General features: G+C 42.6%; 1 protein-coding gene across 8 annotated transcripts in view; it reads right to left on the reverse strand.

The window, feature by feature from the left end:
* BRD4 (bromodomain containing 4) overlaps positions 1–24,483 on the reverse strand; it is a 1,415,251-nt gene that overhangs the window by 1,238,754 nt on the left and 152,014 nt on the right. For all 8 annotated transcript variants that reach the window (XM_085654329.1, XM_085654330.1, XM_085654326.1 and 5 more), the window contains exon 2: positions 20,965–21,277. In XM_085654329.1, coding sequence (XP_085510455.1) covers positions 20,965–21,243 — 279 coding nt within the window. In that variant the 5' untranslated portion in view covers positions 21,244–21,277. The remainder of the gene's footprint in view (positions 1–20,964; positions 21,278–24,483) is intronic.

Raw genomic sequence — 24,483 nt, forward strand, 5'->3', positions numbered from 1 at the left:
ATGGATTTCCAAAATAAAAATACCAGAATGCTGTGGAGTTGGGCTTTAAAACGTTCTTTTCGGTGGTGGTGTGCCATAATACGGGCGTCTCCTTGCCCGCCTTGAAGCCGCCCTGCAGGGACGGTGGCTCCCGTCACTAGGGGGGGGGACGGACGGACAGACAGACAGACAGATAGATATGTAGATAGATATGTAGATATGTAGATATATCTTATTTTTTTATGGTGATTCAGCCGTTCTCTGGCACATAAATTCCTCCTTTCTCCTCTTCCTTGGGGGGGGGGGGGGCTTTCAAGGGGCACTTATGGAAATAATACTCTGTGAGTGGTACAAATCCAAGAAATTCAGACATCTGACTAGGGTTCTAATGGAATCCCTTTCACATGACAGGCAGTAGAAATCTGAATTGTTTTAGCCTCTTTGGAAAGTGGAGGGCAATGCAACCTCACCGGCATGAGTTTGGATCTTTTCTAATGAGGTGACTGTTACTAAATTGCTTTATTTTATTACAAAAGGACATTTTTTTGTACTAAGACTGAAATATACCATGCGACTCCCAGCCGGATGACAGATCGATACAAGCACTTTAATGCTTGAGAGATCAAATGCTGGAGAACTGCACCATCCAAAACATAACTGACACAATACGTTGCTTGATACTTTACAAAACTGGCATGACAGCTACAGGAAAGGGCGTTACTGTAATACTATGCATGACTATGGCACTAATGCAGTGGGCTGCAACCTGTCCACAAAGTAGCTCAGTGTCTCTTCGGTGGTAGTGAGGAATCATGCTGGACTGCAATCTCACAGCATAAAAAAAAAAAGCCATCAATCAACACATTGGACTTGGTGCATGGAAGGCTCCAGTAAGATAGATGTGGGCCGCCCATCCACATACACAGAGCACACTACAACAATTAAAACAAGCATCTGCAATTCAATAGGTCTCGTATTTGCGAAAGTTTGAGCTATTGGCATTGTAAATGACAATGCCTTTTATTTATGCGTTTGAAAACCAGCAAGCTGTGCGTAAACAAGCACTTTGTACTTATAGTCCATGCTTATGAGAAGCAAGGCTGGCAGTCTCTTTTACTGCCTGCCTTGCTTCTCGTAAGCGAGGACTATACGTTCAAAGTGCGTGTTTATGCACCGATTGCAGGTTTTAAAAACAAATGAATAAAAGGCATCGTCATTTACAATGCCAATAGCTCCAACTCTCGCAAATGCAAGACCTATTGCATTGCAAATGCTTGTTTTCTTTGTTATGCTGGGCTTCAAAACGCTAACACTAAGGGGCACCAGAGATCTAGGCTGCAGCAGGGAAATACACCAGTAACCGGCAGCTGCAGAAGTGAACTCATAACTTATACGAGGGAAAGGGTCTCAGAAAAAAAAAAAACAGCGTGAGGGTGTTACAACGGGTTCAGTGAAAACCCTGACAATGGTACCACAAGAAGTTCTAGAAATCTTCCCCTTTTATGGCACGCGTGCTGCAGAAGGGAAATAAGAGCACAAATGCAGGTTTTTGTAAGGGAAATGTTGCAGATGTTTGAGTGGGTGACTGCATGATCCCAAGGTCCGAGGCTGGTTCATCTGCACATCCCTTTGCTTTGGACATCGCTTTTTAGAGACTGTGGTGGTCAGAGGGACCCTAAAATTGCAGGTGCTAAGAGGCATAGCTGAAGCACGTGAGCGTGAATAAAACGCGCCTGCACACGGTTTCCTGGTCTGCGTTGGGGTTTTAATGAAGACAAGAGTTGCTCACCGTCCCCGTCGCTGCCTGTCACCACACTCCATTAGTGCATGCCGGGGGACCCCTCTCTGTTCCTCGCCATTCCACTGCACTATGCAAATAGGGGGATTTCAAGGAAACGCCGGCATGATGAGGCAGCTGACATGTGTTTGCCCGTGATCCCCCAACCTCCCCCTCTCCTCCTCAAGCATGAGGCAGAGCCGCCAGGGCAGAGAGCGCTCGGTGCAGGGGATGCCGCAGAAGAGGCAGCTCCCCCCAAAAAGAGTTTCAGGACAAAGATGGCGGCCACCTAGTCCCGGACCAATGAATATTGTGGAGCCATTGGGAGCAGCGTAGCCCTGGCAGTGGAGTCGGCCCGGTCCCAAAATATGTGCTGTGGTCTTCTGGGGAGAGCAGTAACGGTGCAAGCTGGTGTGAGAAGTGACGTGGCGGATACGAGAGGCTGCGTGTGGTTGGCAGGTGGTGATGTACCATGGGCTGGCACGGAAGGGAACCACGGTATGGCCTGGGGAGGCGTGGTGACTGCTTACGTCAGCGCTTACTGGTACAGCCAGTTGCAGGGTTCAGCGCTGGGCATGTTCAAGTGACTCTGGCTGGACCTAGCAGGCGGCGCACGCTAAGTGCGGCCCAGCTCCGAGTGACGGTATCTGCGGTTGAAAGGGGTAGAGGGGCATGCGAACAGGCACCATGTTCAGCTGGATGAATAAGAGCACGGAGATGCAGCGGTGGTGTGCAGCATTTTCAGGTTTGTTTTTGTGCCATGCGCGTGCAGAATCGCCAGTCAGGGTGGGCGGGGCCTAAGGGCGACAGGGCGGACATAAACCCTGCTTCCAAAGAAGCGGGACACAAAAGCATCGACAATAGATCTCGCCATGGCCGAAGCAGCGCATGCGCTACAACGCAGGCAAGACCTAAAAAAAGGCTTGTGCAAAAGAAGCACACACACCTCAGAGACCCAAGCACAAACCAGCAATGTACAATTTCTCCACTTTGACGCAAAGCAACGTCGGGAATGGAAGAAAGTGAATATGTGTTCTTGGCAAAGATCAATAGAAGCACACTATCACAGTAGGTCACTGCAGGTCTCAGAAGAGATACAACAAGACGCCAATACAGAAATGATACCTGTGGAACCACATCACAAGGTAAGTAAACATTTTTAAATATGCAAACAAATTCACTAAATTGATAACAAGTTGTCAGTCCTTTTTCTTAACAGAATGATGGGGATGGTTACTTTACTGAGCTTCAGATTGAGGCGTCTGTTAGGTCTACCTTTGTATTAGGATTTGCGCTGGCCCCCTTCAAAGCTCTTGCTTGCAGACAGCCAATTAGAGATGTAAAGATTACATTTTTCAACAACACACACGTGTCACCATAACACAGACATCTGCAGAACCTTAGCTATGCCAAAGTAACATAAATCATGTTAAAAGCTGCAAATATCACAGGCTGTCAACTCCTCCACATAATCATGGCAAAGAAACTGGGAAGACCCCAAAACTCTGGTGCTTCCACTTTTGGATTGTTATAGATGCCGTATGGTCAAAGGTGGGTCGTCAAGCTATATCTCTTCCATCAACCTTTATGCTGTACCCTTCCAGGAAATTATAGCATATCTCATTTACACCCTGAGGAAAATTTGTGGAGTCCAGAAGCTACCTCAGGTGTGACATAAAGCAGAACACAGTCCAGTTGCATGTCGCTGTTTTTTATTTTTAGTCAGTGAGATACAAATGTAGAAACACCACACCAGGGTCAGTAGATGTGCACGACTAGCTTTCAATTTCACAGCCAACACTACAATTACACCTAGGGTGTTGAACATTGGTCCAGGAGGAACTGAAATGGCGACGTTTAGGCATATTGAAATCAGACAGATTGACAAAACTAATTTGAATGGAACACCGTTATGTTTTCAGTGATAAATCTAGAAATCTGGCAAGGCTCCAGTCTACCTTGGCTTAAACTTGACACCACTTATCTACAGATAACTGCTTCTTCACATTCCAGAGACTAGAGTAGCACAGACCAAGGATAAGACAGGTCAAAAACAATGAGATGCATTATTTTCTGCAGACTTTCGTTATGTGTAATCAGCAAACATTAGCCAATGTGGAAAAATACAGCTAAAGCAATTTATTTTTCAATAAAGAGGAATCCCAACTACTTTCATGTTTTTATAGTAACACTTCTCTGGCAATTTCGTTTAACTATTTGCACTTACATTGCAGTGTTCATCACTAGAACATCATCATCCTTAATAAAGGAGCATTTGGTGTCTGATAACTGATGACATAGGTGGCATCCGGGATTGGGTAATTAACACAAAGTGCATAGAAAATTCAAACTTGCATCAACAAGGGCCACCTAAAGTACACTTTTCATGTTGTGTTCAGTTGCACTCACATGGCTTATCTCAACACCATAAAATAAAATTGCTTAATTTTGACCACCGTATATGGAAAACTCGAAGCCACAACTGTTACCACATTACTCAATTTAAGAATTTACTAAACTACCCTCAACAAAATATATTGCTGGCCATTCATCAAACCTGAGAAATCGGAGTGGAAGACTGGACTCTTGCAGGCCTGGGATAGACCTTTCCCACTTCTGCACTCTTAAAAGGTTTTAATTTGAAGGGGTTGGCGGTGGGAATTCACAGCGTTGATGGTGAACCCCTAATCATGTAAGAGCTTTATTGTGGCCTGTGTGTGCGCAACACTGCTGCTATATTGCGCTCTTTATCATGCAATCGTCCAGGTATGGTAAAACATGGATGCCCTGTCTTTGTGGGAGTGCAGCTACTACTGCAAGGCATTTCGTAAACCGTCTAGGTGCAGGGGTGACCCCAAACAGCAGCATTTTGGACTGAGTTTTTGCCGCTTAAAACAAACTGGAGACAGTGTCAATGCGCTGGATGAATCTGGATGTGGCTGTAGTCTTTAAGGTAGAGTGCAGCCATAAAGTCACCTTGCTGCAGCAATGGGATGACATCTAGAAGAGTGACCATGCAGAAATGTTCTGACAAGACGTATTCGTTGAGGGCCTGAGATCCTGAATAGGCCTGAGAGACCCATCCTTCTTGAGAATGAGGAAGTAAAGAGAATGCAGCCCTAAACCTTGTAGGTGTTGTGGCACAGGCTCTATGGTCCCTTTAAGAAGGAGTGTTTGAATGTCTACTCGTAGCAGCCTTTAATGTCTACGAGGTGATATACTGGGATACCTAAGAATTAGGAAGCAGATGACTTCTGAAAGTATTGAGGATATCTCAATCAAAGAAGTAGAATCCGCTATTGCCAGGCAGCCCTCTAATAAAGCCCCAGGGCTTGATAAACTGCCAGGCGATCTCTTTCGTTCACAACCTAAAATCTGGGGACCTTATCTAGTTGTATTATTCAATGCAGTTTTGGCAGGAGCTAATTTACCAGATACCTGGGCAGGGGCTGAAATTGTTCCTATTTATAAAAAAGGTTGCCCTTTAGTTCCCTCGAATTACAGGCCTATAAGTCTCTTGGATACTACACAGAAACTTATGGGCCGGATCATACTAGATAGAATACTTGGGTGGACAGAGGAGAACAAGATATTAAGTACCTACCAGGCAGGGTTTAGAGCAGGGATCTCGACCTTGGACCAGCTCTTTAGATTACAGGTCTTGTTTTGGAAGACCGTAATTCTGGGAGGGGGTAGCCTCTACCTGGTCTTCGTAGACTTACGGGCTGCTTTTGACCTCGTGCCTAGAGAAAGTCTATGGAAGGTCCTGAAAGATCTAAACCTCCCGCCTTACCTACTAGAAGTTTTGAAGCATTTCCACAAAGAGAACTATGCCCAGGTACGCTGTGGGAAAAATGGAGAGCTTTCAGAACGTTTTCCCGTTACCAGAGGAGTACGCCAGGGCTGTGCCCTGGCCCCCACTCTCTTTAGCCTCTACATTAATGGCCTGGTGGGTGAGTTAGATAAGGTTAAGAATAGCGATGTTCCTCGGTTGGCATCTGGACGGGTGCCTGCATTGATGTTCGCAGACGACACTCTGTTGTCTCGAACCTCTACAGGCATCCAGAGGGTATTGGATGGCTTTGTAATATTCTGCGCTTCGCGGGGGCTTGAGATCAATCTAGAAAAGACAAAGTTCATGATCTTTGGCCCCCCGAAGCGCACTCGCCCCTGCCCAGTCCTAAATGGCATCCCATTAGAAAGGGTTGGTACCTTTGTCTACCTGGGTGTTACCCTGACTGAAGATTTTGGCTGGGGCCCACAGGTGGTTAAATCTGCCCTGAGGCTCACACAGATAGCGGGGGGTATAAATAAATTTCAAAGGAAAACGCTATTTAAACCAGTCTCCCCTGGTCTTGAAATATATAAAGCCCAAGCTAGACCTGCTGCAATGTACGGTGCAGAACTCTGGGGCTACACCCGTGTATTGGCCCTTTCCAAGGTCGAACATACATTTATTAGAAATTTGATAGGGCTCCCCCAGAGCACCCCGCTGATACCACTGAGACTAGATTTAGATCTAGAGCCTATCTCTGAACTCCTGGCGAGCAGACCCCTCCTGTACTGGAGAAAGTTGTGGACAGCACCAGAGCTCGGCGATTACAGAGCTGAGTTTCTAGCAATCTGGGATCAGCTGAAGAGCAGAAACATACCTTGGCTATCCCATATAAAGGCCACATCATACCAGATTGGTCTCCCTCAATTATGGGAGACTCCAGAGGAAGGCTGTATGGCGGTAAAAAGAACGGAGTTGCTAGCTCTAGTTAGACAGCACAATCTGGACCAACTATACCGCCCGTCATCCATGGGTAGGCTGACTACGGAATTCCTGCAAGTAAAATTGACCCCTAGCAGGGAGGAGTTCCTAGATTTGATCCAGCCGCCCAGAGCAAAGAAATTATATATCCAATTAAGGTATGGTTGTCTCCCGATTGGGGAACTGACTTGCAAGTGGACGGGAAGAGGTGCGGGGGTTTGCCCCGTCTGTAATAAAACCAAAGAAGACCTTGCTCATGTTTTATTTTTCTGCACCGCTTATAATGAAATACGCAGAGCCTGGCTTGTGCCATTGTGCAGAAATTTGGGATTAAAGCATTGTGCACAAGCCTGCAGGATTTTACGCTATGACACTTCCCCCCCAATTGTGTTCTCTGTTTCCCGTTTTTTATATGGTATGTGGAGAAGAAGGTCTGCCTTGATAAACTAATCAACTGTTTACTTTTAATACAAATGGAATCTAATTGTTCATTGCTGCTACTTTGATAACTGCTGTTTAATAACTTTTTATCTAAAAATACGGAATTATTTATGTATTTTATGTATATGTATATATTTTATCTGTGCTTTTATGGTCATTGACCGAAATAAAGCTATCAAAGTGAAGTGATATACTGGGAGGTATGGAAGCGAGCTCCAAACAGGGAATCGTGTTAAATGATGCAGAATACCCACTAGTCTGAGGTGACGAGTTGCCAGGTGTGGAAGCACCATTGAAGTTGTCCATCAATAGGTGTTGAGGGGTTTTGGGGGTAGGGTAGGTCACTGCTTGGGGGAGGCAACTTTGCCTCTGCCTCTGAAGCTGTTACCACAGTATGCCCTTCAGAATTAGCAGCTTGTGTAGGGTTACTGAGCTTGCTGATGCAAGCAGAAAGTAGAGGCATATGTGGAGGTGGTCTTGGAGCCCCCTTAGTACACGGACCTCTGAAAGGACCCATGAGGAATAAACGTTTTCCAGCATCTTATCAACCTGGAGCCCGAATAGGTGATTCCCCCATCAAAGGGCAGTTTGAGGAAATGCTGTTAGAAGTCCAACTTGTAGCCTCAGACATGGAGCCCATGTAGGAGCACACTTGAATTGATGCCATGAGCGGTGTCAACAGCATCAAAGGCAATCGGATAGTAGCGTTCAAAATGAGCTAGCCTTCTGAGACTAGCTCATACCCTCTCTTGTGGTACTCCTATGTGAGATGTTGTAGGAGCTCATCCATCTCGTCCCAGTGGGCCCGATCGTATCAGGGAGTGAGGTTGATGGGAGTTGGTGAGGAGTTATTGGTCGTAGATTTGGATGCAACGCGCTTGCCAGCTGCTTGCTTTGTCCAGCAGTGGAACATTTCTGGTGCCCTGTGCAATGGCTCGTTTGCTAGCTATATGCACCACTATGGAGTCAGGAGAGAGCGGACCCAGGATGTAGAATAGGTCTGAAGAAGAGGTTATTTCTTGTCTACCCTAGTGCTGGCTACACAGGCTTTAACCAGCTCATTAGAGATGTTCACGGCCAGATTAGCAGTCCTTTCTGAATTTAGAGGTACTGCATGGAACGTTGTGAGGACATAGTTTCCAGCAGAAAAATCCTCTTCAATGGGATCCTTGTGCATGGCGACCTTATGAATGAGGCAGCTCTACCAAGGACCTCATGGTAGGAGGTATGTCATCTGGTAGTGAGGGACGGGCAGAGTAAAGATCGGTGTCTGTTTCCCCAGGAGGGACCACATCATAGGAATCCCAAGCATATACTTGTGGAGATGTGAAGACACGTCATAAGGTTCTCCCGTTTGTTGATCTCCAAAATCAGTGTAGTGACCCCTGTGGTGTGTAAAGAGGGGTATCAGTGGGGAGAGAATGTGGGAAGTGTGAAGTATGAGGCCGGGAGAAGGATCAAGTGGCTGAGGCAGTGGAAGACGGCTGGTAGCCTTGTTGTGCCTCTTCCTCTACTCAGCTGGTGGTGGAGGCTTTAAAGTCTCCTCTAAGCTGAGCTGTCTCTTGCGGTCTGTTTTGAGGGCACCGGTGGCTGGGCGATGATCCGCCCTGTGTGGGGGTGACGCAAGCTGTGACACTGGCACATGTCGAGCTACTCCTGCAGCTTCTGGAGGACAAGCTCTACAGAGCTCACAGAAGATGTCAATTTCTGCATCGAAGGCTTTAAGTGCCAGTGCAAGGGTGGTCGGCGGCAAGCACGCTTTCGACGTCATGCAAATTACCACCAAGAGGTGGAGTCACTCTACATCGTGACTCGAGAAGAATTCTTAGAAGAAAAACAATTTGCACACATCCGGACTCAACACTAAATGGCAGGAGTATGCATAGCATGTGTATCTACAGACACATGCCTTGAACATGGTTTTCCCTTATATTTACTACCCCCTTTCGCAGTATTGATCAGGGAGATGTTGGAGTAGAGCCTCCATCTCCTCAGACTATGCCCTATCATACAGGGACAGGAAAACCTACTGAATAGGTGATGTGGCAGTGAGTGGTGACAACAACCGCTACCCCTTGCCAGCTACGTCAAATCGCTTACAATCCTGGTCTGGAGAAGGGGCATTACCGGTGGCCTTGGATGCCACCCTGCTCCAGGGGTGAAAATGGCCAGGGAGTCCGCTGGAATGTGTCCCCCTGATGTAGAGTGGGTCCAAGGGTGCCAGCTTGATTTTTTCATTCCTGGATGTTACTACCTGAGATTTCACCAGCTCCTTAAAGATCTCAGGAGAAGATTTTACCATTCCCCTGAGCATGGATAAATACTGGAAAGCACCTCCACCAAGAGGTCATCATCCGCTGGGGTGACGTACATATCCACTTTGTGATAGGTGGCTGTGTGTTGTATACTGCTATGTTATGCCCTGGTATCATCATGAGGGGAAACCCCAATAGGGACATGGTCATGGTCCTCTGGACGATCCATGTCATAATCCGCCCAAGGATCACATGTGAGGTGCATGGGGCATCAAAGTCGTATGATTAGGGCTGCTTGTGTCGGAGTACAACTCCAGTGACCCCGAGTTTAAGTCGCAAAAGGGGAGGTAGAGGAGGAGTAGGGGCAACAGCCTTGGCCCTATGTGTCGTGGTGGTGGCAGAGGAACATCTGCACATGAGGTGTCCTCAAAGGTGAGTCTGTACTTTTTAAACAAGGTCTTTACTGAGCAAGAGATCTTGCCTGCACATGGGCTGATGATGTGCCACTGCCTTTCAACCAGTTCCTTTTGGACTTTTGACCATAGGCCTCTCCTCAGATTTGTTTGTCAACGGTCTCTGCACAGAAGTTTCAGCCTCGATGGAGGCATCGTCTTCAAGACTTTCAGGTGAATAGTCCCTGTACTTTTTAGGTATACATTAGATTATGTGATCTGGTAAGCACAGTAGACCTCCTGTTTGACTGTACCTTCCTTGAAACAGAAGGTGTTTTAGGAATCAAGACTGTTGACAGAAGTGGTGGTGGAACAACCAGGCTTTTGTAGAGCGGTGCTCGCCTCCTGAGCGGCTTGCCAGGTTGAGGTGAGGCTTTGTACCCAGCATTAGTGGGTAAGGTTTTTTTACTTTTATGTTTTATGCATTTCATCCCATGCGGATCCACCTTACGAAAACAAATTCTGATAATGGTTTTGTTGTTTTTATCTGCAGGTATCATGATATTTGGTTATTTGCAGACCAAAGACCATATTTTGGTTTAATATCCTTTTTTGAATCAACTGTTCACTATATCGTAGCAGCAGGATCCATTGTTCTTAGGTCCTGACGAATGCCTGATTCCAATATGGTTTATATAGGCTGAAACATGTTGACCAGTAATCATCACACCATAGCGGTTCATATCCATACCGCTGGTGCACTGCATTTTTAACCCGGACAGCAGGCATATCTCTTAAAATTGTTGTTCTATGCCTTCTAGCCAGTTTTAGAATTCACTTGATTTTTCATTTTTCTCACATCATTGTTTAATTTGCGCTGCGACTTCACTCACATTTCTGGCTCATCATAAGTGGATTTAGGATACCCTATACACTCCAACAAAACATCCCAGAGCTCCTCCCTCACAGTGAGGGGGTCGTAGCCCCCTAAGGAACTAGGAGTTTCCTCTGGGAGGAGAATCCCTATGATGAAGCATGTCACCTCTGGTGAGTGAGGGATTACGTCCTAACAAGGGATCTGCCCGTGGATGATTTCATAAACTCATATGTTTGTTCACATACATTCTTTATATAAGGAGTACTGTTTGATTTATGTATATTATTGATACATGTTTAGACCCCAGGATTTTTTTGTGTAGTACGGAAAAACCAGGCTCCCTGCAGATGGTACCGGTGCTGGAGCACTCAGAAATGGATATCCAGATAAAGAGTAAGGAGTCCTGTGCTATGTTGGTGAATAAGATCAGACGTATTCGGATTTAGACAAGGAAGAGAGATGTCTTTGTATGCTTGGGCAGAGGGAGCTACCTCAAAGGTGGCACAGAAATCAAAAGCACCTACAGAACCGCGTCTCATTTTTAAAATCAACATCAAATGAGTCCTCCAATTCCATTGAGTCACCAATTGCAAGCAAGCTACAGGAGTATGTGTTTAAAATGTCCTGTGCATCAAATGAGAGTACGGATTTTCTGCCTCTAAGCTCTTCTAGGTACATCTCCTATAAAGATTCTTCAAAGAAGCTGACTCTTGCTGTAAAGGAGCCCTTTCCCCAGGCCCTGTAGATTAAATGAACTTCCGTCTCTTGGCATCTTTTAGCTTTCTCCTGCCTGATATGCAGTAGGATTTTCTTTCAACATTCTAAAAAATCTGGACGAAACAATCCCCAGTCCATGAAGATGCTTCTTTGTTCACAGCCAGGATACTTCACAAATGGTGAAGGCAAGATGAAAGAACAGGAAATAAAAGTTTCTCTCAAGAGAAAGAAACTAGCTCTAATTCAATATTAATATAAGTATTTACTATTAACAGGTTCACAATTTTGGTGAATGAACTAATTAATGCTCTTATGATTCAATATTTAAAATGAAAGAGCACTGTTTTTAAACTTAGTTTAACTATTTAAAGTGACACATATTTAATATTTGTTATGGTTATAAAGTGGCCTTTTTAGGTCGAGCCTGGGCAGCGCATGCGCAGCTCTGCGAGGCATGCTGTATTGAGGTATGGCATAGAAGCTTTGCCCATTTCCCGCCCATCCTTTCAATTGGCTCCTGTTCCTGTCCTTTCAAAATCGTTGCTTTTCATTCATAAATAGGCTTAGTAGTCACTCCTTGGTACCGCCTTGTCTGCATTTGTAACCTTCCATAACGACTGGACTTTTTAGTTGTGTTACACGATCTGCTTTAGCTAGTCGGTGAGTACTATTTTCTTTAATGATCTTCCCTATTCTACCCACGACGTTGCAGCAAGACGCCACCTTCTATAGTGTTATTAGTCATGTATTATTTTCATTTCCAGCATGGTCCGCTTTAACTAGAGCGGCAGCGCTAATTTAATTATTTTATTTACAGCGTGGTCCAATTTAACGGCCGCGCTACAAAAGCTTTATTTATTTTTGCACTTTATGTAAAAGCACCCCATACTTGCTTTCACTTTAATGTTTGCTGAACCCCTTTCTTTAGACGCTGCTCACTGTAACCCTAATACAGTGAGCAGCGTCTAAAGAAAGACGCGGCCACCCTTAAAGTGGTATCGCATTTAAGAGATTTTGAGCTTTTAGCATTAGAAATGACAATGCATTTTATATATGTGTTGCTTTGAAAAATACATCAATAAGAGGGATTATCAGTTACAATGCCAATAGCTTAAAATGTAGCAATTGGAAGACCTATTGCATTGAAAATGCTTATTAAAATTACTGTTTTGTAAATATTTAATACTTTAAGGGCCATATTCTTAATTATGTGATGCAACATTACTTCATGATGAGTTAAGGGATCAAATTAAAGACTATTGTATATGTGTTTGGTTAAGACCACATAGCCAAACTGATAGGGCCAAAGTAAAGGTGATTTCAATGCCAGGAACAGAGGCCAAAATAAAGCAAGGGATGGAAATAATTGTATGTGAAAAGGAATGAAAAAACTTATTAGAACCAGAAGACAGCGATTGGTCCATCGCAGACCCTTTGAGTGGTCAGATAAATCTGTTCTTTAGTTTAAGAAAATGAAAGAATAGGTGCATAGCTATCTTGGAAGTTAGTTACATAAACCAGTTAACAATCAAGAATTGTAATTTATATGTATTTATAAAGCATGCATATCAAATGGCTTCATCCTTTAGAGACTATCCAACAGAGTACATATAACCACTGCTGCTGACCCTTTCTAAAATGTTATGTGCCTGGAATCAGAAAGAGTCGCGACCCCTCCACGGCGCCTACCGGTCACTCTTCACCAGTGGAGGTTTAAATGAATAAGGAGCGCCATGCCGCACTGCAGATCAGGGTTTTGGATAAATCAGATTTTTCTTGTCCATAAAAGATCTTGTGACAAGAGAATAAGTACCACATCTGATTTTTATTCTTTATGCAATAACTAGCCAATAGATCTCCTCAGAGTCATTGGACACAATTAAATATGCACTGGTCAGTGACAACTCTCACTCAAACTTTTGAACTCATCGAAGAGACATCACAAGTAATCAAGTTGTTCTCAATACAAACTACTGAAGTAATCTAGTCTATACTACATGCAAACAGCTACTAAGGAGGCATAAGACTTACCAAAGTAGATGGAGACAGGAGCTAACCAAAATAGCCACTTGTTTTAAGCATTGTCTTAAGATCGAAGTCTTCTTTAAGAGACTTATTTCTAGTCTTATAGTCCAATATAAAAATGAAGGAGCTTTTCCATATAGGCGGATAGGCTGTGTTTCATGTGAATAGAAAAGCTCTACAGCCAAATGACCTCATGAGGTTAAACAGAGGATGAGAAACGGGGAGAAGTTCTGTGGCCCATCATAAAGTACCATCGGTTTGGCAGATTGTACCGAACAAAGAATACGGTCTGGCAACATACTGATATAAAAGTAAATAACATGGCCCCAATCACTGTTTTTAACAGGCAACTGATAAGGACACCAAAATATTGTATCACACCTAGTAGTGATATATATTTTTTTTTTTATTGGCATTTTCAAAACAATCAAAATACCATACAATACAACAAGCCAGCAAAATGTGATCGATGTAGGAGCTGAAAAATCACAGTATTACGAATACACAGTTCTTATTAGTGACATACACTTCATTAGCCCATCCCCAGCAAATCAATTAACGTGCATCATTCACCTAGACAGTTATAAGTAATAACAATTGCAACGACAATAGAAGAAGACATTATTCAATACCTCAGAGGGGGCCAAGTATGCAACCTGTACATTCCCTTCCCATCTTCGTCTCAGGGAAGCTACGCCTCATGGGCAGGATTTGGAGGCGCCAGAGGGATGAGGCCACATCTAGACAGTGCCACACTGAGTGTCTTCCATGGCTACCTCAAGCACAACCAAGAGTACCCCTGAGACCATAAATAGAGAAATATTCACTTCGAGTCTAGACACTGTACATTGCCTACACTTAAGTTCCACTACAGAACATTGTTGCATCAAGAAAAACTTTTTTTTACAACTGTGAGTCTGGGTATACATAAACTTATTACCATCACCACTAAGATTTTATCCAAAAGGTAATTTTTAATTCAACTATTCATAACCAGTCACGTTTTTAATTTCTTTTTAAGAAAATATAATTTTCGTTATTACAAAAATTAAAACGCCTCAAGAAACATTATTAGTTCATAATTGATACATAAATAGTGAAATGTACACAAATTCTTGACATCTTTTTGGTCCTAAAGTATAGAGAAACCAGATATGTATCATACATCGGGAAAATCATACAACATGGTTTCCTCGATTGAATTTTGATTTTAACGGTCCAAAAAGTGGGAGGTAAGAGATAGCATTGGAATAGATTGTGAACAGTTATACCGCAATTAATTCAGTACACTTTGATATTACATAAAAGTCTCCAACACTTATATCCTCTTGCTGCTCTTGACCTCGTGCATGAAGAAAGAAAAGGGTTGTGGGAAGTTGAGAAGGTGTGATTAAGCCAAAAAGTAAGCCGACGCGTTTCGACCTTCAAGTGTGAGGACCACAATAATTTTCTAGGAAGGTCTTCCTCAGGTCTGTACTACTTTGTGTAGGACACTAAAGAAAACAAGCATTGGCATAGCCAATAGGGCTCGCCTTTGGGACCTTATAAGTGTTTAGCCATGCAACAGTTAGATAACTAAATACTTATAAGGTCCCAAAAGCGAGACCTATTGGCTATGCCAAGCGGCCGCGAAAGTAAACTCGCTCAAGCGCGGTGTGCGTGCCCGCGCACATGCACTGTAGCTCTAGGCTGGCCTGGTAGCACTTTTTGGAGCCCTCACAAAATGTCTCGCCAGATCAGCGCACGCGCTGGGTCAGGCGAGACCTAAAAATACAATTTTATACAATCAATGTTGTCGTTACCTCCAGTTCAAGGCCATCACCGGTGTGGTAATTGTACATCTTGTGAAAGCACTATTGAAGGCAGCCAATTTGAATATAGAAATAGAACAACAAAAAACTTTGAGTTCACTAACTGCAACACCGCAAATGTGGTTTATTGCATAGTGTGTCCTTGTTCTCTAGTCTATGTGGGTAAGACAACTCAACAGATTAGAACACGTATCACCCAACACCGATCACGGATCAAATGCAGGACTTTAACAGCCCCTCTGGTGAAACACTGTATTGAAAAAAATCATAGCTCCCATGAAATAAAATGGACAGTGTTAAAACAGATCAAAGGTGCTATGATTGATACCCTTTTGGCCAATTACAAAGCTAAATATATATTGAAATTGGGCACTACGGACTTTGGGCTAAATGAGTTATCCGAAATCATGCATTGTATCCAAAAATTGAACACTGTGCTGCACAATTTTTCGGTGTTTAGGTCAGATGAGCTATCTGTATCTGATCTGTATTCAAAACTGTACACTGTATGAATAATTTTTTGGTTGATAACAATTGTGTGCCCTGTTCACCCGTTTGGTGTTCCAATTGTGCATTAGTGCATTTTGAGTAAGAAATATTTAGGGTATTCTATTGGGTGATGACTCTACAAACATAATGCACAGTTATTAGATTGAATTTTCAATATTTTACAGGAATCATAATATGCACGAGGCTGGTAACAATAGCATGTTCTCTATGAGATTTAATGTTGAGTAGTGTTCTGGCCCTGTAACAATAAGCACCGTTTCCGCCTCGCACAAAATACATGTACATAAGTACTGTTGATGTTTTGGACAGAATTTACTCTCTGTGCTAAAAGATGACCTTCTTTCCTGCTTACAACTTCTATTGTGGAGATCGACTCCAATACTTGATAAAGTTTTGTTTTATACTGTATAAAAAAAAAAAGAAATTCAGTAACCATGGCAGCGCCATCTAGCTGCGCTGCCACATGTTTAGACATCCTCCACATTACAGGAAGTTACCCACATAAAGCAACGTACGGTGAACTAATGATCCAGAAATGACCATTTGAAAGAAGTGCTCGAAGTGTTTACACTGATCGAGAGTTTACGAAATTGACGAAAGTGATTACGCTCCGCGTGCATTAGATGAACAAATTTCGCGAATTATGACCATTAACACGCTGACACTGCGCCGATATTCAGGCAATGTGAGTACTTCAGATCTGAAAACCTGACATTACTATCTCAATGTGTGCTACCACACAGTTTATTTAGAGACTTGCTGTGGGGCACGATACATTACTTTAGCTGGCGGAATTTAAATAGAGGGTTGCAAGTTCCCCCTATATTATGATGGACGCGCCGCTGAGCGGGCAGTGTAAACAAGCGTTATTGTAAGCGATTGCTACACATGCCCTGCTAGTCTATTCGCAGAATAGTATTTACATGTTCGATGTGGAGTATGTTTAGTCCGTATAATACACGGTATTAAGACTATGATCTACCGTACATAAAGTAGTAGAAACTAATCAACCCTATCTCTGCAATGGACATTTAATGTTTTGAAACGCACATTGCGTTTTTTGTGTATATTTCAGGATACGCTCTTAATTATATCGTTAATGTAAGATAGGGTAAAAGTGTGTCATCTTTAAGTTTGGATGAGACCACGCATTAAATCCCGTGTTCCCCCATAATTTATGTCCATCGTAAAGTGCGTATAACAAGAAACAACGTATACTTTGCTACTAATTTTATTGTGCATTGTTCTTAAGATACCGTACAGTTCAGGTTCAGGCAGAGATGAACCAGTGTTCCCTTTCAAATTGAAATTTGCATGTGCCTGCATTGATATTGCCCATGTCTCTAAGTAAAAACAAACGCTATTACTCGGTTTTTAGCTAGCACCAAAATGCACATTAGTTTGATATAGGCCCCTCAAGTCCAGTTTGGCCGATTCATCTACATGCCAGATGAGATAAAATAAGACCGTAAGATCTATACCCATCTGTAATGCTTTTTGAAATTACGTTGCGAAAAGAGATACATATACTTCTATATATACTTTTTCTAATTTACAGAAAATTAGAATTACAGGCAGCGGTTGCCGCCTTCATTGAGAATAAAGTGGTTTCTTCTAAAAACGACCTGCAAATTCCATATTTTCAGGTATGGAAGCTCTACGAATTGCCCTTTTGCCTTCCGTTTTTCACTCTGTAAATTGCACTTTTTTCTTCTACAGTCAGTATGATGGATAATACCAGTAGGCACCATACTGATTGATATTTGATTTTTTTCTTTAGTGTCCTACACAAAGCAGTACAGCCCTGAGGAAGACCTTCCTAGAAAATTATTGTGGTCCTCACACTTGAAGGTCGAAACGCGTCGGCTTACTTTTTGGTTTAATCACACCATCTCAACTTCCCACAACCCTCTTCTTTCTTCACGCACGAGGTCAAGAGCAGCAACAGGATATAAGTGTTGGGAGACTTTTATGTAATATCAAAGTGTACTGAATTAATTGCGGTATAACTGTTCACAATCTATTCCAATGCTATCTCGTACCTCCCACTTTTTGGACTGTTAAAATCAAAATTCAATCGAGGAAACAATGTTGTATGATTTTCCTGATGTACGATACATATCTGGTTTCTCTAAACTTTAGGACCAAAAATATGTCAAGAATTTGTGTACATTTCACTATTTATGTATCAATTATGAACTAATAATGTTTCTTGTGGCGTTTTAATTTTTGTAATAACGAAAATTATATTTTCTTAAAAAGAAATTTAAAAAATGACAATGGTTATGAATAGTTGAATTAAAAATAACCTTTTGGATAAAATCTTAGTGGTGATGGTAACAAGTTTATGTATACCCAGACTCTCAGTTGTAAAAAAAGTTTTTCTTGATGCAACGATGTTCTGTAGTGGAACTTAAGTGTAGGCAATGTACAGTGTCTAGACTCGAAGTGAATATTTCTCTATTTATGGTCTCAGGGGTACTCTTGGTTGTGCTTGCTGTATTTTGAAATCCAGCCCCGGGTGTTCCTCAACTGAATTAGTCCCCCCCCCATATTTCTTTCCTTCCATGGCTACCTCAACAGTCGACTCCTGCTGTTTTTGGAGCCATGCTAGAAATGGTTCCCATATGTCGCGGGGTCTGGAAGAGGGCGGCATCAATTCCCAAAATACACTTAATTGTGTGTGCCCATATGTGACGTCCCGAACCCAGTCTTTAATGGTAGGCACCAGTCTCCTGCCCCAGTGGATCACAATTTGTCTTTTTGCAAACAGTAGTAGGAGTGCATGGAGCTTGCGCAGCTTGGGCGGTGTGTCTTTGACATATCCTAAGAGTCCGAGAACAGGGGAAGTGGCCAGTGATACTTTCAGGATGGAATGTATTGACTCAAAGACTAACACCGAGAACTCAGCGATTTTGGGGTAGTCCCATGCGATATGTAAAAATGCAGCTGAGGTGTATCCGCAGCGCCAGCAGCTATCAGTCTCGCGTATACCTATGCGGTAGAGGCTATCTGGTGTTCTGCAAAATCTGTGCAAATATTTAAAATGAATCCGCCTCAATTTGTAGTTTGGTGAGAGTTCGGTTAGTTGCCCACAGCAGAATTCCCACTGCGCGTCGGTCAAAGGTGTCTCAAGGTCTTCATTCAAGTGTCGGAAGAATGGAGGGACTACCCTAGTAGAGAGATTTAAAAAGTGCATAGCGGACAGGTCGCAGCCCTCCTCAATTCACCCAATGTCATCTAGAGTTGGAATTAGTACAAGAGCAATTGGCAGGTAGCTGCTAATGTCATTTGGGTTAAGACTGGCTTTTTTTAAAATTGGGCAACTACTCTCCTTTTCACAGGTCTGGTACAGCCTATGGTGAGAAGTCACTAGCATTAAATCAGTCTTTCATACATTTAACAATGCTAAAAGCAGGGCTTTTTTAAGGATGAACAGGGGACAAAAGTCTTCCAGGGTCTGATTTATTGTTCAGTATACCGGTTAGGCTTTGATTTACTAAAATACAGCAGAGAGGAAAAGTATCAGAGCATGACAGTAACTGGCTAAGTAGCGGATCATTTTCCGATTCATGAAATTACTAAATTAATTTGGCGTTGGGCTTGTGGGATGAAAGCCATCATATGAAGGGGGGGGGGATCAAAGGCAAAACCTAATGGAAGTTTAAATATCTTAAAGCGTCTGACAACAAATACCCTTACCTGTTTCAATGTGGGAAAAGTTGCTAAAATCAGGTTGTAAAGATCAAGCCAATAAGCCAACAAAACAAATATTTTATACTTTAAAAATAATTACATAATATGCACAATATCACTTCATGATGAGCGCATCCATATTTCCGTTATATGCTAGACTTTATTCACCGAGTGTGCCAGGAGACTTGATCTTTAATTTCTGCTTTGCATATAATGTTAAACATTTCACTTCAATAAATCAACCATCCAGCCTTTCCGGCCAGTACAAGCAACTGACACTCCTTCCCAAAAGTGCCCTTTTCATTGGCTCATCTTCCCCATGCACCCACTTTGGCTCTATTTAGAAGTTTACTTCAAATCTCCTCTTTCAGATCCCTTTCCTTCTAACACCTGTCCAACTAAAGTCTGCATTAGACAGATCCATATTTTCTCTAATTTCACTTTCTATGCAATGCATATTAATACCATGTACACACTTGCTTGTGACCTCTGCTCTCAAATCCTATCCCTGCTTTATGCTCATTCACAATTAAAATTTTACTATCATCATTGAGCTTTAAAATTCCCTGCCCTGGAATCTTTAATTTTCATGTCTTTCTGTCTAAGCCGAACAACATCAGGCGTTCATTACAGCACCAAAGTTAGCTAAGAGTTTGCCACCAGAACGTCTAGTCACAACCACCAAAATATTAACCAACCATTCCTGCGTTAACTAAAATATACAAGACACTCAATGGCACACATCACTCCATTAAAGTCACAGAATCCGAAAAGAAGCCTCCAAATTTAATCACCCCTAGCCAAGCAGTGGCTAAGCGTGTGCCTCAAAAGACTAAAACAAATGGTAGGGAATATCTCCATGCTCAAATTGCTCTACCCATAACAGTAAGATGTACCATTGCTATACAATAGCCAATATAATGCATCTTTATACAAAAAGAAACAAAACCAAATACATATACAACAGTCAATGATAATTCAAGATATGCAAACAACATCCAGATCCTAAAAGCAGTATGGTTCCAAAGATTTGATGAAAATGGTCTACATAAACAAATGCAGCGTAATAACAAGATGAGCCCAATTATTGATACTAAAACATGTGTTTCTATGTTTCACTTCTAACCTTTTAATGCAATTGTTTATTTAAGCTTTAATTCATTTCAATAGAGCTAATAAAGGTGAATAAACAGCTTTAAAAAAATGGTGAACCGTCCACTATTTACACTACACCCAATGTACTACCCGGATTCAGAAGAACTTCCTTGGTGATCAGTTACTCTGAATCTGTGTAACAAAGTTATGGAAGTTAATTTCTCAAAATGCACCAAGTAATATTATCAACTTTAAAAATGCCCTCAGCACTTATTTGAACACACCTTCCATTAGCCTGTCAAGCCATCATGGATTAATGCATACATAACATATTAGGGCTGCGAGTTATGACACTAAACAAAAATTCACATCTTATATTCTTCAATACTTCTCTTCTGCCATCACAATGGGCTGAGTAGGTAATGTCACTGTTTTCAGCAGAGACATGTAGGGAACAAGGGTATCTGTAGAAATGGCTTGCCAGTTACAAGATGATACAACACCAGTATAACCATTTTTGCAAGTTGAAAAAACTGCCTCTTCCATGTTTTCCCTATTAACTTCCCTTGTCACGCACAGTCAAATACAGTCAAAGGTCAAATGAAAACCAACAATTTCAGATGTTCTACTCACAGGAAGGCCAAGTTTGATCGCATCTACTGGCTGCTGGAAAGGCCAGGCAAACTGGTGCTTCCATAATACCTTCAACACTATCTTGAGGAGATACTGCAGCTGGTTGGTCTGTCGCTTGGGTTTGTTTGGGTTGGAAGTTTCTGGAGGGGGAGGGTTAGTGGGATGAGCACTGCCTTGCTGCGGTGGGGCCTGCGTCGTAGACATTTGTGTTGTTTCAAGTCCGTCCCCCATTACGGATGAGGTTCTTAGTCGTGTGCCAGGCCCACTGTCCGCAGACATAGTATTGATCCCATCGCACTCTTCACCATGTACGCTGTAAAGAAATGAGTAAAGAAGTCAACCAAAGGATAGCTCGTTGAAATACATTCTTTCACAATGGGTAAACAACTGTCTACAGATAACGCCAGTGCAAGGAGGCCATTTGCTGTGAACATTTGTCATATACAAAGTCCACCATTTTGAGGTTGAACATGCAGCTACTTGGGGCAACATAGTTCATAAACGTGAAACATATGTTTGCAGGACCCAAAAGACAAAAGCTAAACACAATTCTTACAAAATCAATACATATGCAATTATATACAGTGTTTTAATCATTAATTAATACCCAACGACCTAAAGATTCTTTTGCACGGCTCCAAACATTTTTAATGTAAGGAAAAAAACAATATATTTGAACAGATATTACTATCTTTAAAGCAAAAAATTGCAGCACTAGTAGTTCTAATGTCTTCCGAGAATAAAGGGTAAAAGTAGAATCACATGAGTTGCACAAGACTGAGGCAATTTTATAGTGTTTTGTCTCTTGAAGGTTTAGCAGCTATGTTTACAGGGGCTCGCTCTCTTTTAAATACCTCTATCTGAATCCATCTGAGGAACTCTTGGCTTAAAACATTAGTATTACCAAAAACATATGTTTACCTCAATGCATCACACGAGAGGAACATGGTTCCCAATGTAAATTTGTCCGAAAATACAATTATTGAAAACATATATTAAAAGAAAAGTTAGGCCAACTCCTCTCCCCAAGTTGGTGGGATAAATGAAATTCTTGTTTAACCGAAATATTAATGCAGCAAACACTGGCCAGAACTGGGAGCCTATTGGAATGATTTTCAATAAAAGCCATCAGAGAAAATAAAAATGTAAAACCTTTTCATTTGTTGTACCTAAATATTTGCTACATTCACTACCAATGGATGATGAGGCAAATGTGCACTAAATTATAGGACAGGCTTGACTTAAGTATGTAGCAAAGGAAATTCAAACCTCGCAGCAAGAAAAGGCAACGCACGCAGCATCTTATGCATGCATTATGTAGCACCATGATCTGCTTATTTTACCACTAACTGATAAAAAACCTTTATTTATGGTTGTGCAGCTTGAAACTCTTCTAGATTCACATGCTTGCACAGAGTATGTAGCGGTATTACACTGCCTTGTGGCAGTGGGTATAAGAGGAAGCAAAATATTTCCTAAGTAATGCTTGTCCAACTTCAGCGTCTTTGCAGGATTGAAAATCAATACAGTAATGCTCTCTGAATGTATGCTCAGTGACCCATAAGATAAGTCAGCATATTTCTTGCATTGAAACGTTGACATAAAGGCTCCTTTCTTTCTGGTACAGTGGACCCTTGGTCTAGTAAGTAAAGGTCTGTTCATTAGGCATTGCACATTTGAATTGTTTGTACAATCTATCTAGCAATAATAATTTTATTACAGCTAACACAAGACAGTGAGTTGAATGCTTAACAAAGAATTGCTGTGTTTTCCTGATGTCTTGGGTGCTTTCTAGGTTACGTAGAACTGCCTTCCTGACATCTATCGTGTGTAAGGTCCTTTCTGCTGCACTGGACGGTTTTTGAAAGAGTGGTAAGCGGACTGTCTAATTTATGTAGAAGAGTGAAAAGCACCAGCAACAAGCATTGGCATAGCCAATAGGTCTCGCCTGTGGGACCTTATAAGTGGTTAGCCATGCAAAAGTTGATGTTGTTGCACCAAGTATATTGTGATGTATAACTAAATACTTATAAGGTCCCAAAAGCAAAACCTATTGGCTATGCCAATGCTTGTTTTTTTCTAAATTTTAAAAAAACAAAAAGAAAGAAGGCACCACATTAGGCGATGATCGCACATGCAAAGTTTTGACATCATTTAAAACGAAAATATTTACAATAGAGTGAAAGAATGAAAAAGCAGGGTATATAGGATGGTCCAGACCGATATCTGAAAGACTATACTCCGAAGCTCCGGTAATTTGCAATAGTATTGTGTCTGGAGACTCGAGGCGGCTTATTTGGGACTATAGGAAAATAATACAAATAAAATTCAGTGCACAACGTAATATAAGCTATGTGGATATGGTCTATGAGGTATACGTCCCACATAGTCAGTCCTGGGAATTCTGGTTGATTTGGTTTAAATAGGTTTGTAAAGGCTGTCCTATGGGCGTTGCGCGCCTGCAACTACTCGCTTGCCTTCCTCTCCCCCACCTTTGAACTCTGCACCGCCATGGTGCTTTCATACTTTTGCTACCTGATGAACAAGTTATATCTGTAAGAAACATTAGTTAGTTAGATTCCTCACCTTAGAATATCCCCAGGCGTCAGGCTGGATCCGGAAAGATTTGTCAGCAATACCCTTGCGCGTCGCTAGGCGTCGTCTGCGGCTCCGCGTCCGGCGTCGTGATCGCCGGGATGACGTCAGAGTACTTAGATGACGTCAGAGTACTTACACGCCGCCCTCGCGCACAGACGTCAGTTCTTGTACATAACTTTCCGTGCCAGGAACACAGAGCCATGCAAGAGACCGACACTGGTGCCAAAAAATGCTAGGGCCCTGAAAGGGATGACCTCAACCCTAGATATCGGTTCGCAGAACGGAGAGGATGCGTAGGTCGGTGAGGAATCTAACTAACTAATGTTTCTAACAGATATATCGTTACCGAAGGTAAGTAACTTATTCATCTGAAAGAAACACGTTAGTTAGATTCCTCACCTTAGAATAGATACCCCAGCAATACCAACCCCGGTGGTGGGTCTGCGAACCAAGATCACACCAGAAAGTCCTGGAGAACAGAACGGCCAAAGAAGCCGTCCCTCCGGACTTGGCTGTCCAGGCAATAGTGTCTGGCAAACGTGTGCAACGAGGCCCACGTTGCTGCCTGGCAAATGTCTTGCAAGAGGACTCCCCGGCCCAGGGCAGTGGTCGCCGCTGTGGCCCAAGTGGAATGGGCCCTCAGCCCTACAGGAGGTTCCTTTTTAGCTAAGGAGTAACAAGCCTTGATACACAAAACGACCCACCGAGTGATGGTTCGTTTGTGCACCGCTCGCCCCTTCTTAGCGCCCACGTAGCCGACAAAGAGTTGGTCGTCCACCCGGAAATGATTGGTGCGGTCCAGATAGAAGGACAGCGCCCGTTTTGGGTCCAGACGGTGGAGCCTCTCTTCCTCTTTCGAGGGATGCGGAAAGAAGGTGGGCAGCATAACAGACTGCCCGATGTGAAAGGCAGTCACCACCT

Source organism: Triturus cristatus, chromosome 4_1, assembly GCF_964204655.1.
Source record: "Triturus cristatus chromosome 4_1, aTriCri1.1, whole genome shotgun sequence".
In the NCBI taxonomy this organism is placed as follows: domain Eukaryota; kingdom Metazoa; phylum Chordata; class Amphibia; order Caudata; family Salamandridae; genus Triturus; species Triturus cristatus.